This window comes from Natator depressus, chromosome 3 (genome assembly GCF_965152275.1).
Source record: "Natator depressus isolate rNatDep1 chromosome 3, rNatDep2.hap1, whole genome shotgun sequence".
Taxonomy (NCBI): Eukaryota; Metazoa; Chordata; order Testudines; family Cheloniidae; genus Natator; species Natator depressus.
In genome coordinates this window covers 162,731,983-162,748,303 of record NC_134236.1, presented here as the reverse complement: position 1 = coordinate 162,748,303, position 16,321 = coordinate 162,731,983, and the positions used below count along the sequence as shown (strand labels likewise).

The window sequence follows — 16,321 nt, the reverse complement described above, 5'->3', positions numbered from 1 at the left end:
GAAACGCCTTTCAAGGCGGCGTGTCCCTCCCCGCGGCCCGTCCTGCCCTCGCCGCTCTCCGTAACCGAGCCGGAAGCGCTGTTGGAGCGCGCGGCGAGAGCCGGGGGAGGCCGCGAGGATGTTGTGGGCGCGGAGGGCGCCCTCCTTAGCCAGGCGCGGGGCCCCGCCGGGGGCCGCGTGGGGCTGGGCGCGCTCGGCAGCCTCCGGGGCCAAGAGCGGGCTGCCGAGCTCGGAGAGCCGCGCGGACTCCAAGTACCGGGAGACGGTGCTGCTGCCTCGGAGCCGCTTCCCCGCCCAGCTGCCGGGCAGGCTGCAGCCCGAGGCCGAGGTGGAGATACAGCAGGTACCGCGCGCAGGAGCCCGCGGGGTTCGTGCGGAGCTGTCCTGCTCGGCACCGTCCATCCGCGTGGCCTGCAGCCCCCCAGCATTGGACTGTGCGGCCAGGGGGATTCATGTTGTTCCCTCTTCTCTCAGCGAGCGGTTTCTGATGAGTCTGGCGTAGCCCTGGAGGGTGACCTGTGTCACAAAGCCCCACCCGTATAACATCTGACGCACACGTTAAAACCCGTCACTAACAGGAGACCCGAGTAATATCCCTGCTAGAAAATGCGTTTATGATTGTTCACTAGTGCAGCCCTACGCTTACAGGAGAAATGGTAAAACAAATGGTCAACCTGCAGTTGTTTAACGCACCAGTTCTCAACTTGGGGCCACCTGGGGAGGCCGCAAGCAGTTTTTAAGGGGTCCGCCAAGCAGGGCCGGCATTAGACTCACTGGGGCCCAAAGCAGAAAGCCAAAGCCCCACCATGCAGGGCTGAAGATTGAGGCCCCGAGCCCCGCCACCTAGGGCAGAAGCTGAAGCCTGAACAACTTAGCATTGTGGGGCCCCAGCAGTTGTCCTGCTTTGTGTCCCTGAATGCTGGCTCTGGCTTTTATATGCAGAAAAACAGTCTTTGTGGCACAGGTGGGCCCTAGAGTTTTTAATAGCATATTGGGGCCTCAGGAAAAAAACGGTTGAGAGCCTTCTTAAAACGTGCAGTCACAAGAGCTTCCTACAAACCTGTCTCCCTATCAGTTTAGTCCATCTTGAGTTAGTGGTTGAGAAAGACAGAAGATTTTGGTTCATAAAGCTTGATGAATATTAAACATGAACCAGATGTGTCCCAGGTGTTGTTTCGATTTCAGAGGAGTTATATCAAGAACAAATCTGGCCAAATAACTGGTCTGTTTAATGTAAGAAAACGGGCATAATATTGTTAGCTTAGTAGTGGAGGTTGGCAAGTAATTTACAAGATATTAAAACCCCAGAGAGGAGAGTCTTCACTTGAGGAGCTCGAGCAATTCTTCCTCTTAGTTTTTTGACCGTTGGAATGATGTTAAAATGAAAAGTTTTTTTGAACTACTAAAATGCAAGCATATAATGAATTAAATGTTTTCATATTGTCTGTACAGAAATGTGGTTTTTCAGAACTATATTCATGGCAAAGACAAAGGAACACAAAGAATGAATTTTGTCTTCATGATGGGCCGCCGTATGCCAATGGAGACCCTCATGTTGGTCACGTGTTAAATAAGGTAAGTATTAGAGTAGTATATTTAAGGTATTATATGCCTTCTGTAAGGTGCAGTGCACTCTCGGTTCACAATGAAGTAAATGCAAGTTGAGAATATTCTCTACTTTATAGGATAGGGCCCTTCATTTCTCTTTAATGGCTAAGCATGTACAGTAACAATGAAAATAACAAATTGCTCTGTGTGGTACTTATAGTTTCACATTGGTATTCAGATGATAAACTTATTTTCATTCTGTCAAAGTAAATCCAGTTTCTACTTCGTCCCGGCAAACTGCTAGATGCATAGTTTGAGTATTATGTGCATAGTGACTTCAGAAATATGTTACCATAATAAAATGATAATTCCACTTCGTGTAACCCTCAAGCCCCTGTGCAGTTGCAAACTTTGGCCTTCAGCTGTGCAAAATTTGGTTGTCCGTTGATCAAGAAGTTCTTATGATGTGCTATAACATGCAATAAGAAACATAAATGTGAAGGCTGAAACTTAATCTTTAACACTCCTGATTGTGCTTGGGTTTTGCAGAGTTCACCAAAATCAGTAAGACATCTGTATAAAAACAACAAGGAGTCTGGTGGCACCTTAAAGACTAACAGATTTATTTGGGCATAAGCTTTCGTGGGTAAAAAACCACTTCTTCAGGTGCCACCAGACTCCTTGTTGTTTTTGTGGATAGGACATCTGTATGTTACTTTATATATCATGCTAATATGTAGGGGAATGAGGATGGTAATAACAATTATATCAAAAATAACATTTGGGTTTAACATTTTTCCAGATTTTGAAAGACATCACTAATCGGTTCCATTTGATGAGAGGTTATAAAGTGCACTTTGTACCAGGCTGGGATTGTCATGGGTTGCCCATTGAATTGAAAGCATTGTCAGAACTCAAAGAAACTCAAAATCTTTCACCGATGGAGGTTAGACAGAGAGGTAAACTGTCCTTTGCAAAATTTTCATAGAAACATTTCTGACTTAAATAATTGTATTCTATAAGTTGTTTTTGAGTCTTCAGTGAAATATTATTTTGCTATCTTTCTGTGTGTTTTCATTTTAGTTTCAGTACACTGAAATTTGTGAGGAACATCTTGGTTATTAGATGATACTTGATCTGCAAAATACATAGTGTAAGCTTACAAGGAGGGTGACCTTTGTAAAGTGGGTTCATCAAGTACAAGTTTGTATGAACACGTTGTAAGTTGTAATAACCATAGATGGAGAGAGGGAGTTAAAGGTAATGTACATCTGGGATTCTAATGTAGTTCAGGTCTGTAACATGAAATTAGTATTCTATCCAATTTTTATTGAGGTTGTATGCTGAGTTGCTGAACCTAAAAAGAAAAATATCTTTGAAAAGAAGACTATTTTTTCCCCTAATGTTTTTGAACTAATCTGGATCATTATGGGGATCAGGAACATGGGTAATTGTCATTGAATAGTTGTGTTTCCAATGGGGTAGTGCTGATTGGTTCTTGGCCCTAACATTTTATTAATAACCTAGAAGAAAACATAAAATCGTCACTGATAAAGTTTGCAGATGACACAAAAATTGGGGGAATGATAAATAATGAAGAGGCCTGGTCACTGATTCAGAGAAATCTGGATCGCTTGGTAAACTGGGAGCAAGCAAACAATATGCATTTTAACATGGCTAAATGTATATACCTCTAGAAGAATATAGAACATACCTGCAGGATGGGGGACTCTACCTGGGAAGCAGTGACTCTGGAAAAGACTTGGGGGTTGTGATGGATAATCAGCTTCACAAGAGCACCCATTGTGATGCAGTGGCCAAAAGATCTAATGTGATCCTGGGATGCTGTCATAGATCCACAGGATTGGTTCTACGGCCTCAGTTTTAGAACAGTCTCTAGGAATCTGGGGTCTCAAGGGGTCTCACTCTTCCTCCAGGGTAAGTCCCACGGTTTCACCACCTCCTTAGGCTGGACCTCTTCGCCATCAGCACTCCCGCTTCAGATGATGAGCTCTATTCAGTGAGTCCCACTGAGGCAGACTCCTGAAGGAGACTTGTACGTTCTGTGTGGATCAGTACATCTCTGCAAGCATCTGTAATGCCATTCATACAGTGTTGTCAAAACAGAAGGGTTTATTAGTCAAATGGAGCACAGCATAGAAAGTCTTTAGGTTAGCATAGAAAAATGAAGGTTAAAGCATAGTCTGTTCCGGGGAGCCCAGCCAAGCTGTAGTGAACCCAGGTTATTCAAGCTCTCTCTCTCCATCTATCCATTCTTCTTTGTCAGACTCCCAGGTGTATCCATAACTGCTTTCCTCAGCCAACATCTAACTTCCACTTCACACCAGCCCTTTCCCCCAGTCCTTTGTTCCTGAGCTAGGGAGATGCAGCTCTGCACGGTGCAGAGAGACAGGGAAGTCTGTATCTCTTTGGGTCCTTGGTTGCTAGGTGTCCATGTCCAGTCTGGATCTGCCATTGTTTTCTCAAGAGCTCCATTGATATGGGACCTAAGGCCACAGACAACTGAGCACCATTCACACCTGTGTTTTAGCCTGTCCTGAGAGCAAACAGTCCCTTTGCTAGGTAACAATGCAATATATAGGGGAAACAAAGACACACATAGACTTGATAAAAATATTACAAAAAAATTCCGCTTTGTTACAGATACATAAATGGGCAGATCTTCAATAGAAGTAGAGAGATTATTTGACCTCTGTATTTGTCACTGGTGGGACTGCTGCTGTCCAGTTCTGGTGCCCACAATTCAAGAAGAATGTTGATAAATTGGAGAGGGTTCAGAGAAGAGCCATGAGAATGCTTAAAGGATTTGGGGAAAAAAGCCTTCTAGTGATAGACTCAAATTGCTCAATCTGTTTTGCTTAACAAGGAGAAGGTTAACGGGTGACTTGATTATAGTCTACCAGTATCTGCGTGGGAAACAAATATTTAATAATTGTCTGTTCTCTTTAGCAGAGAAAGGAATAATGTGATCCAGTTGCTGGAAGTTGAAGCTAGACAAATTCAGATTGGAAACATTTTTAACAATGAATGTAATTAACCATTGTAAATTTTGCCAAGGATTGCGGTGAAGTCTCCATCACTGACAATTTTTAAATCAAGATTTGCTGTTTTCTAAAAAATATCCTCTAGAAATTATTTTGGGGAAAGTCTATGGCCTGTGCTATACAGAAGGTCAGATTAGATCACAATGGTCCCTTCTGGCTCTGGAATCTATGAAAACACATTTGTTTTTTACCCCCCACACCATGTATAATATTGGGAAACTGTGTAGGTGGTGCCTTCTGAGAGTTCATGATGGATTAGATGGAAAGTGTTCTGATCATGTGTTGTAGCAGGTTTATTGGTAATGGTTTTGTCATGCAGTGGAATGACTGGCAATTATAGTCCATGTGCCCGTTAGACTATGTAGCTTACATGCTGTTGTAACTTCACATCTCTTGAAAAGGTTGTGTTTGCAAACTGCAGTCTGTATGCACTGGCAAAGCAGTTATGGAAAACATGATACCTCATTCACTTGCTTTGAACTTAACTGTTCTCTCCAATAACTTTTTTTAGTTATTGCTAGGTGATTTTGGGATAATAAGCATTCAGACGATTTTAAGTCACACGTGCAATGAAATTTCTTTCCATTTTAAGTTGGCTTGTAGTTTAAATTTTAAAAGGGCATAATATTCAAACCCATGTTGATTATACTATTCTGATAGTAGTGGTGGTTTAAAGTAATGCTTTTAAAATAATGTGGTACATGGGGAGATCGTTTTGGATTTAGCTATATTAGAAAAGTGGATGCCTTTTCTCTGTCTTTGTATGGTGCTATTATATACTTGACTTGCATCTTGGTTAGCTACCATATACCTACTCCAGATGGAGCTGCATTTTAGGGTTGAATAAAATTTGTGTGTGTGTGTGTAGAGCTTATTGTTCATGATTATTCCCATTGAGGAGAGCATAAAACCCCTTATATAACCCCGTTCATATCAAACTTTGGCTAGTAGGTGATAGTAGATGTTCAGGAGCAGTGTTCATTTGAGAACCTCAGCCAACCATTAATGCAATGACTTTTCACCCAGGGTACAATTCCTGGAATGTACTGGAGCCTGTATCTTTATTATTAGCCTCTGGTTAGTAGATGTTTGATACATTTTAAACTTTATCCTATTGTAGCTTCTGGAATAGAGGATGCTTTTCTACCCTTTTCAGAACTTCCTGATTGCTGCCAGGGAACAGCTCTCTGCCCCAGCCCTCCTATATTTTGTTGTTGTCATCTCTCCCTACTTGTATCTCTTCCTCTCCCACCAGCACCACTCCACTCCCTACAGTTCATAACTTCTCCCAGTAGGGCGGATGGAGCATGACATTTATGATTCTAGACCACATCACTGCTGCCTTCAGGGTTCTGAATAGAGGTTGCCAAATAATGGGGGCGGGGAGGAATGTGAAAACTTATGCAATTAAAAAAATCAAAATTAATTTGAAAAATTATTTGCAATTTACAGTTTAGCCAGTTCTAGTTCTGAATAGCAGCAATTGGTTTTAATTTCAGGCAGCTGCTTGCTGCTTTGGAAAGCTAGGAAAAGCAGAAGGGGCACTACAGCGGTTGATCGGTTTACATTCATTTTATATTCGGCAGGTTGTCTTCATAACCATAAGGATTAGAATTTTTTTCCTTTTAAAATTAAAGTTTACATTCTATTAAAATGAATGGCTTACCTGAAAAAACTTCCTGTAGGTGATTGGCTTTTTCAAATCCTGCCATTCACTTTGATGGGACGACTCATATGAATAAAGGATTTTGAGGCTTGCAAAAGTTGCTGTTATATAAATCACTTAGTTTAGTTTTATATTTATTTTGTTCCCAGCTGAGGTTAAGCTTTCTCTAGCAAGTAAGCCATTAGCATTTTCTAAAACTAAAGTGATCGTGCAGATTTTAAAAGTACACTGTTTTAAAAGTACATTGTTTTTAAAAATTATTCTTCCTTTTTAGCAAAAGAATTTGCAGAAAGGGCAATTGAGAAACAGAAATCTGCCTTCATTCGCTGGGGTATAATGGCAGATTGGACTAATTGCTACCACACATTTGATAGGAAGTATGAGGCAAAACAACTGAGTATCTTCCACAAAATGTATGACAAGGTATGCTCGTGTGTCATTTAACAAAATCCTTAAATTATTTAAGTTACAATGTAGTTTTAATCAAGTTAACTCTGTGTTTTTTCCCTTTAGGGTTACATTTATCAAGACTATAAACCAGTATTTTGGTCTCCTTCAGCAAAGTAAGAATCAACTTTCCATTTTATCTCTAAAATAGAAGCAGAGAGAGCAATACATTTTCATGTTAATGTGGTTAACCCATATCTGATCTTCACCCAGTACAGCCTTGGCTGAAGCTGAACTTGAATACAATCAGCAGCATGTCAGTCGTTCTGTATATATCAAATTCCCCTTGTTGAAATCGCCTCCTAAACTGGCCTCTGTGATAGGTATGATTTGTAACATTTTGTTCTTGTTAAGACTCTGATATCTTTGGATTTTAATGACAAATAACATATTTGTTAATTTGCATCTGTAGATGGATCTTCAACTGTTAGTTTGCTAATCTGGACCACCCAGCCCTGGACTATTCCTGCCAATCAAGCTATTTGTTATATGCCAGATTCAGAGTATGTATTTAACTTATTTAACTTTCTGAATCTGCTTCCGTCGGTATCAATGTCTATTAGCAGAGTTGTAGTCCTCCTAATAGCAAGGCTGAAGTAATAGGCATCTTAGGTTTATTTAATGGCATTTTTAATTTTTAGGTAACTCAATTTCAGACTTTTTCCCATCTCCTTTTTAAAAAGTTAATTATTCTTTATTTTTAGTTCTCTAAAGTTATTGCTACTTTAGGTCCTGCTTTTGCATTCGTTCTATTGAAATCATTTGAAGCTTTGAGCGTGAAACATTTGTAGGATTTTTGTAGTTAAAATCACATTTTCAGATGGTTTAAAAGCAGCAAACATCTAAAAAATCTAAAAAGTAAACTTTAGTACTATAAACTATATAGTTTGCTAATATTGATTTTAATTTCTAATTTAGCGTATTTAATACATTTGTCTTATAGCTATTCCATTGTAAAATGTGCAAATACTGGTGAATGTTACATTCTGGCTGCAAATAGAGTTGAGTCTACAGCTGCCATCTTGGATACACAATTTGAAGTTATTTCAACATGTAAAGGTAAGAGTTTAAATATGCTCTGAATATTAATTTGTAAGGTAGTATGTTGTAGGCGTTTGTTTAAAATGTTGATGTGAAAGTAGAATATCTTTGTGTTTCATTAGCTACACTTTGCACATGTATTTATAGTAATTTTAGCTAAAAATAATCTGAAGAACAGTCATCAAAATATATCAAAGATTCAGCATAGTGAGTTGGTGGTGGTGGTAGTAACTTTTCAACCATATACTTCAAAGTGCTTTACAGAAGTTATCCCATTTGTAAAATGGAAATAAGAAGTTGGAGGATAATTATGTACAGAATATAGAGCATAGCACATGAGGAGTGGACTAGGAATACAGTTTACCTTGGTGGTGCTGTTTTGCATCTATCCTCAAAAAGAAAAGGAGTACTTGTGGCACTTTAGAGACTAACAAATTTATGTGAGCATAAGCTTTCGTGAGCTACAGCTCACTTTATCGGATGCATGCAGTGGAAAATACAGTGGGGAGATTTATATACACAGAGAACATAAAACAATGGGTGTTACCATACACAGTGTAACAAGAGTGATCAGGTAAGGTGAGCTATTACCAGCAGGAGAGCGGGGGGACGACCTTTTGTAGTGATAATCAAGGTGGGCCATTTCCAGCAGTTGACAAGAACGTGTGAGGAACAGTGGCGCGGGGGGGAAATAAACATGGGGAAATAGTTTGTGTAATGACACGTCCACTCCCAGTCTTTATTCAAACCTAAGTTAATTGTGTCCAGTTTGCAAATTAATTCCAATTCAGCAGTCTCTCGTTGGAGTCTGTTTTTGAACAAAACCACTAACGCAGGAACCTATCCTTACAACAAAACCCATTGCCACATATCTATTCAGGAGACACCATCATAGGGCCTAATCACATCAGCTACACTATCAGAGACTCGTTCACCTGCACATCTACCAATGTGATATATGCCATCATGTGCCATCAGTGCCCCTTTGCCATGTACATTGGCCAAACTGGATAGTTTCTGCGTAAAAGAATAAATGGACACAAATCAGATGTCAAGAATTATAACATTCAAAAACCAGTCAGAGAACACTTCAATCTCTTTGGTCACTCGATTACAGACCTAAAAGTGGCAATTCTTCAACAAAAAAACTTCAAAAACAGACTCCAGCGAGAGACTGCTGAATTGGAATTAACTTGCAAACTGGACACCATTAAATTAGGCTTGAATAAAGACTGGGTGTGGATCTGTCATTAAACAAAGTAAAACTATTTCCCCATGTTTATTCCCCCCCCCCCCCCAAACACACACACACACTGTTCCTCACACGTTCTTGTCAGCTGCTGGAAATGGCCCACCTTGATTATCACTACAAAAGGTTTTTTCTCCCCCGGCTCTCCTGCTGGTAATAGCTCACCTTACCTGATCACTCTTGTTACACTGTGTATGGTAACACCCATTGTTTCATGTTCTCTGTGTATATAAATCTCCCCGCTGTATTTTCTACTGCATGCATCCGATGAAGTGAGCTGTAGCTCACGAAAGCTTATGCTCAAATAAATTTGTTAGTCTCTAAGGTGCCACAAGTACTCCTTTTCTTTTTGCGGATACAGACTAACATGGCTGCTACTCTGAAAAATGCATCTATCCTGAAATTCAGGTGGATTCCTAACCCAAAGTTGGTTCATATGTACTGTGTGTATCTTGTATGAGAGTCCCAAGTGAAGTTAACATGGGTCTGGTGTTAGTGTACTGATTGCCTGCTTCGCTGCAAAATCCTCATGTGGGCTGTTGAAATTCCTCACTGTGGAGGCATTAGAGGTACTAAGGCTGATAGTGCTCTGTGTTGTTAACATCCAAGTACTGTAGTTGACTATTCTGAGTTAGTTCAGGAATTCATGATCACCTGAGGACCGTTAAACGATCCTAGGTGATTGCTAGCTGCGCAGTTGTTCACACTTGTGATTTGGAATTTGAGTTGGGATTGTGGGTGTCCGTTGGAAATTTTACCCATGTTATGGACCTATCGTTACTGCCTCTGATTAGAGGTGGCGGAGCGCCTTTCCTGAGGGAGTGAGGAATTCTTTTGTATGGCCTGTTCTCAGTGATTGATGGAACCTGACCGTTTCCTGAGGGATGTGAGTTATCCATTTCTCCAATAGGAGGAATGTTTTGGCCGGAGTTTATAATCTCATTCTCGGCGATCAACAAAGTGGCCCTAGATGTCTTCTTCTCCGGCTTTATCTGCTCAAGTCACTATGGTTTACAGATGACCTGCAGCAACTGAAATGAGAGCTAAAATGGAGCACTGATGACAAAAGTCTCAATTTTGGAACCTATTTCTTGCCTCCTTCCTCCACAGTTTGAAATTTGTTTACCTTTAAGACCTACAGTTGTCTATCTTAGTCCTGAATCTATTTATCCAGGCTTATGGGGAGGGAGAGATGCAGTAAGGTTTTGCATTTGGGAAGGTGTTGAAGTACTGTTTGAATTTGGTCTCTGGTTTATTTTTATTGCGTGGTTTGGGGGAAGATGTTAGATATTTAATGTCACTGTACTTTACAATGGTTAGTTGCCTAATGCTTGAGATGAGAGCCTTTGTTTTATAACTTCTTAAAGCTACAGTATATATAAATAAATATGGTCAAATGGGAAGTTAAAGCAAAGCTGGGGATAGATTTTGGGTCTATTGTCTCCAGCCTCGTCTTCACACCACTAGATCACGGTATATTATACTGCCATCCTGGATACTAGACGTCAATATTGGGTCCTGGTACATTGAGACCTAGAACGGAAACAGATAAGAATGCACTTAGTGCCTTTAGGCTAGGAGTGCTTTATATAGCTCAATTACTGCTGGAGTAGCGTTGCCTGGCTCAGAAGAAAACAATATTCTCCTGGATGTATGGGGTGTGTCTGTGTAGGAGTGGCACAAATGGGGAGACAGGGAAGCCCAGTACTCTGGAGGGTGGATAGGAAAAATTGTATCAGAGTATGGATACTTGCATTTTTGTTTATGAATTGTAATTTTTTTGTTCTATGACTTTGAAAAATACAAGCTGGGGTCATAAATTGTTGAATATCCCATTTCTTTTTGCTTCAGGTGTTGATTTGGAAAATGGTTCTTGTGCTCATCCCACAATTCCTGGCAGAGAGTCCCCTTTCTTGCCAGCAAATCATGTGACAATGGCAAAAGGAACAGGTTTAGTTCACACAGCCCCAGCTCATGGTATGGAGGATTACAGTGTAGCTTCCCATCACCAGCTGCCCATGGTACTTTTGTTTGTTTGTTTTTTCCTCGTTTTTAACCTGTATATTTTTGGTCACACACCACTAAAATGTAAAGAGTCACATAACTTACACATATTGCATGACATTTAAAATTGTTTTGACACCTGTATGTAACCATCTCACTGTCCCTGATTAACTTGGAGACCTGCTGTAAACAGCATTGGCTGAGGAAGAGCAAAGGCTTGGATTCTAAAAACATAAGTAGGAAAAAGGGTTCTGCTTTTCAGCCAAGTGTTGCCTAACCTTGGTAACGTAGCAGTGGAATGGAATACTCCTTTTTGGAGAAGATAAATTATAAATACAGAGAGATCAGTTGCAAATTGCAACTTTTTGTGCCTCAGTTTGCCAAGCCATCAGTAATATAGGTAATTGTGGTTTTTAGTATCTCTCAAGGAGCTTTGAGGTCTTTGAGAGATTCTTGGGGAGGAGCAAAGATGCTCTGTAAATGTAACAAGTGTTAGCTAAAAGGAATAAATTAATCCTCTTTCATGGGAATTGCTTAAAAGAAAAAGGAGCTTACCTGTCAAATAATTTACTACAGTTCTATAACATGTAAATTTTTCCTTGTAATATTCTAGATTTCTGTTGGCTTGGCTTTTTTTTTTTTTCCCCCTTGCTGTGAGATCATCAGAGTGTAATTTGATCAGCTCTTGAATAAAGGAATTAGTAATTGGAGGAGAGCTGTCCAAGGAAGATCTAGGAGATGGTGACAAGAGTATTTGCTTAAATACATCTCAAAGTGCTTTACGTTATACTGAGGGGAAACTGAGACAAAGAGTGGATAAGTGACTTGCCATTGCTCATGCAGCAAACTAGTGGCAGCACTGGGAATAGAACTCAGCTCTTGTATTTTGCAGTCTAGCACCGTATCCCCTGGATCATACTGTCTATAGTAGTGTTGATAGTTGATTAGGTGGTGCTGTTCACTCTTAATCAGTGCTGAACTAATGCTGCTGCATGATGTTGTGGGGTACTGTTCTGTGGAAGGTGACAGTCATTTAGATTAAACGTAAAAGTGAGATTTTTGCAGCTTGTTGCCAAAAACGTCTCACCTCACTTCTTGCAAGACTGGGGCTAAATTTCCAATGTAGGAAATTGTCTGCCTTCCCCTGTAGCTTCAAATGGATAAAGTATTTTTTGCCTTCTCTATTGAGCTAGTGTTCTGCTCTGTATAAAGGCTGACACCTTCCTCCTTAGAAGTGGCTGTTTCAGTGATGGATGAAGTGATCCCCGTATGTGTAATCAATTTGCAATATCTGTGTGCTTTAGGAGCTCTGGCAGAAAGGATTAATACACTGTTTTAAAGCTGAGCCTGACATAATCTAACTTGTGCTTAAGATTTTTTCCTTGGCATTATTTCTGGCTAAGTGTACTTCTGTTTTGCTTGTAGTTATTCCATCTGTTAAGAATTAAGTGGAATAGTACTCTTTGATGTGGTGTACTAACATGAATGCTGTATTTTCACAAACTCAGTGAAGTTCATCCTGTGCTGAGGATTCAGGCTCAGTGGCATGTTGGCAAATTTCAGGGTTGTTACATCATAATTACCTTTAAATATTAAAAGTGACACCTTATTTTTCAGCCTGCTTCAGATGTATGGTATATTATACTGCAATCTTAGTACATAATTTCAGATTCTTGTAAAATAACAGGAATACAATAGTCCCTTGATATTTTGACATTACTAAAAAATATTCTTGTTTTTAGGATTGCCTGGTGAATGAAGGTGGATTTTTTACAGAAGCTGCAGGTCCTGAGCTTCAAAACAAGGCTGTACTGGAAGAAGGAAATGAAGCTGGTTAGTATCTTGTGTTCAGTTAGTCAATATTCTGTCAAATATTTTGAAAGCTCATGTAAACTAAACTAACTTTACAGTGAACAAAATATTGGCACTTCCTGTTATCACAAGGATGGGAATTGGATTTTGGGGAAAGGAAAGAAGTGGAGTTAGTGGCACCAGTAGTGTTGGGTTAATCTGATTTTTTATTACCTCTAACTCTTAATTCTCACTCTCATTAGTCATTCAGATGCTTCAAGCAGCAAAGAGTTTACTAAAAGAGGAGAAATGTGTACATAGCTACCCATATGATTGGAGGACTAAGAAACCAGTGATTATTCGTGCAAGCAAACAGTGGTTTGTAAACACAGCAAATATCAAGGTTACAGCCCAGGTACTACACTTCATTACACAGTTTGCTATTTGAGGGAGTGTAAACGACATTACTATCATATGGGGTCTTTGCATAACCTGTACATTCCACTTCAAAAGTATGCTTTCCTCCCTAAGTGTTTGCTATCAGCTGCAAAGTGTTTGTAATCAGTCTTATTAACAGTTACTTTAGAAATTACCAACCGTTACATATTCATTTATTTGCCACCAACTTTAGACTAATTGTGCACTTATGCCCTTTCCCATTTAAGACTCAGAAGAAAGGTTCCAGTGGTTGGGAGAGCTGGGTTCAATACCTCCACTCAAGCCCAGATTTCCTGTATGACCTTTGCAATCACTTAACCACTCTGTGCCTCAGTTCCCTATCTGTAAAACTGGGATAATAGAGGGCATGTGAGGATAAATGCATTAAAGATTGTAAGGTGCTTGGTATCAGGGGTCATATAAGTAGTTCAGATAGGTAGATCTAAGCAGAAAATAAAGTGAGTGGTGGTGGTGGTGATATCCATGAGATATCACTTTGGAGCATATTATATCAATATGTGAGGATTTCTGCTGGTAGCTCTTTGTGCCCTCAGAGAATAAATAGTATCCTTTTGTTAAATTCTGAATTCTCTCCAACCCTGAATAATTTTAGTTATGGTTATTTCATAGGAATTGTTAAAAAAGGTGAAATTTATTCCTGCATCAGCAGTGAATAGAATGCTAGAAATGCTGGACAGAAGGACATACTGGTGCATCTCAAGACAGAGGAGTTGGGGTGTTCCGATTCCAGTGTTCTATCATAAGACAACAGGAGAGTCCCTTATAAACAGGTATCTATTTTATTCATATTAAAAAAGAAGAGACCTGTCTTGCTCTGATATGGAAAATATTAAAACTACAAACAACTGAAGTGCAAGCAAATTCATTTTGGTTCATGACTGTGTAAAAGGTGTGTTTTTTGGCATAGTTAATTTTATATTGTTTAGTTATTTTAAATGGAAAAAGAGGAGCCAATGTCTCATTACTGAATGTGGTTTAAAGGTAGTAGTCGAGGTCTGTCTCATTCCACTAACCCGCAATCAGTTGAGCCACCTTCTTGACAGTCGTCTGTGATTTAATAGATTTTTTTCAGGAGAGCTGATGTTAGACATCCGTATTAAATGTAAAGAACTGCATCCTGTAGCTAGAACAGATTATGACTATAATCTCAGCATTATGACTTCAATTATGCAATTATTTGTTACAATAATTTCTGAAATTGAAGAGCTGACAGATGCTATTCTTACAGTTAGAATTTTTTTCCTAATATATGATCTAGATCTCCCTTGCTGCAGATTAAGCACATTACTCCTTGTCCTACCTTCACGGCCATGGAGAACAACTGATCACCATCCTTTTTAAAACAGCCATTAACACATTTGAGACTGTTACCAGGTCCCGTCCCAGTCTTCTTTTCTCGAGACTAAAAATGCCCAGTTTTTTAACCTTTCCTTAAAGATCAGGTTGCTCTAAATCTTTTATCATTTTTGTTGCTCTTCTCTGGATTGTCTTAAATTTCTCCACATCTTAAAGCGTAGTGCCCAAAACAGAATGTAGTACTCCAACTGAGGCCTCACCAGTGCTGAGCAGAGCAGGACAATTACCTCTTGGGTCTTATATATGACACTCTTATATCTATTGCAAACTCTCCTTTTCATGAATTCACAATAAAAAAAAAAAATCTGAACTGAGTTTTAAAATATTAGTACATTTCAGCCTAGTACACTGATCAAAACAAATCAAGCAAACAACAAAAATCCCCCAAAGAATTTTATTAACCTTTTCCAAAGTGTTTTTCTTCTGATTGTCTCTTACACTGATAGCTAAACTGCTTTTAATTTTTAAACTGAAACTTTTGTTGAGCTGTTTATTTTCATGATCAGGGTACTACCTTTAGCTTTTTGCGGGGAAGAGGTTTTAAAGTAGGAGTCTACCCTATAAGATGACTTTGTAAAAATGGCATTGTGGAGTCCTTGCTTTCCATATTTGATTTTTGGAGTCAATTCCTGCCTTCAGATACGCAAGTGTAACTCAGTTGTATTCAGGTTATGCCCTCAGTGACCCCTGTGCAAATCCATTTAAGGATAATAAGATTGCATAGGTGAAGGGGAGTGGAAATTGGTTGCCGAGCCTCTTCTGGCTGGCTCTGTAAAGAATCCAGCTTGACTTCCAGAGTTCAGGGCAAGTTTTGAGGACTGAACAAATTTGATATGGAAATTCAGTCAGACACAATTGGTATGGAACCTAATAATGCCATTTCTACAAATTTGGTTCTAAAGTGGCATACACTTTACATTTAGTAGGCAATCCTGGTGGATAGGGAGGAAGCATTAGATGTGTGGTATGTCTTGACTTTATAAAGGCTTTTGATACTGTCTTGTGTGATATTTCTCATTAACAAAATAGGGAAATACAACCTAGATGGAGCTACTATAAGGTGGGTGCATAACTGGTTGGAAAACCATTCCCAGAAAGTAGTTGTTAGTGGCCACAGTCAAGCCAGAAGGGCATATCAAGTGGGGTCCCGCAGAGATTAGTTCTGGGTCTGGTTCTGTTCAATATCTTCATCAATAATTTAGATAATGGCATAGAGATTACACTTATAAAGTTTGCAGACGATACCAAGCTGGCAAGGGTTGCAAGTGCTTTGGAGGTAGGATTAAAATTCAAAATGATCTGGACAAACTGGAGAAGTGGTTTGAAGTAAATAGATTGAAATTCAATAAGGACAAATGCAAAGTGCTCCACTTAAGAAGGAACAATAAATTGCGCACACACAAAATAGGAAATGACTGGCTCGGAAGGAGTACTGCAGAAAGGGATCTGGGGGTCATAGTGGATCACAAGCTAAATGAGAGTCAACAGTGTAACACTGTTGCAAAAAAAGCAAACATCATTCTGGGATGTATTAGCAGGAGTGTTGTAAGTAAAACACAGAGTAATTCTTCCACTCTACTGGACTTTTGTGTCCAATTCTGGGCGCCACATTTCAGGAAAGATGTGGATGAATTAGAGTCTGGAGAAAAGCAACAGAAATGATTAAAGTTCTAGAAAACATGTCCTACCAGGGAA

The 16,321-nt window shown here is 39.7% G+C and overlaps 1 protein-coding gene across 1 annotated transcript in view; it reads left to right on the top strand.

Annotated features, from left to right (window-relative positions):
* The first annotated feature begins 103 nt into the window (after positions 1-103).
* IARS2 (isoleucyl-tRNA synthetase 2, mitochondrial) overlaps positions 104-16,321 on the top strand; it is a 52,802-nt gene continuing 36,584 nt past the window's right edge. Inside the window, exons 1-12 of the mRNA XM_074949233.1 lie at positions 104-343; positions 1,453-1,575; positions 2,351-2,507; positions 6,554-6,702; positions 6,793-6,842; positions 6,940-7,049; positions 7,139-7,229; positions 7,670-7,785; positions 10,868-11,037; positions 12,763-12,853; positions 13,075-13,226; positions 13,880-14,040. Of these exons, the coding sequence (XP_074805334.1) occupies positions 119-343; positions 1,453-1,575; positions 2,351-2,507; positions 6,554-6,702; positions 6,793-6,842; positions 6,940-7,049; positions 7,139-7,229; positions 7,670-7,785; positions 10,868-11,037; positions 12,763-12,853; positions 13,075-13,226; positions 13,880-14,040 (1,595 nt within the window). The 5' untranslated portion in view covers positions 104-118. The remainder of the gene's footprint in view (positions 344-1,452; positions 1,576-2,350; positions 2,508-6,553; positions 6,703-6,792; positions 6,843-6,939; positions 7,050-7,138; positions 7,230-7,669; positions 7,786-10,867; positions 11,038-12,762; positions 12,854-13,074; positions 13,227-13,879; positions 14,041-16,321) is intronic.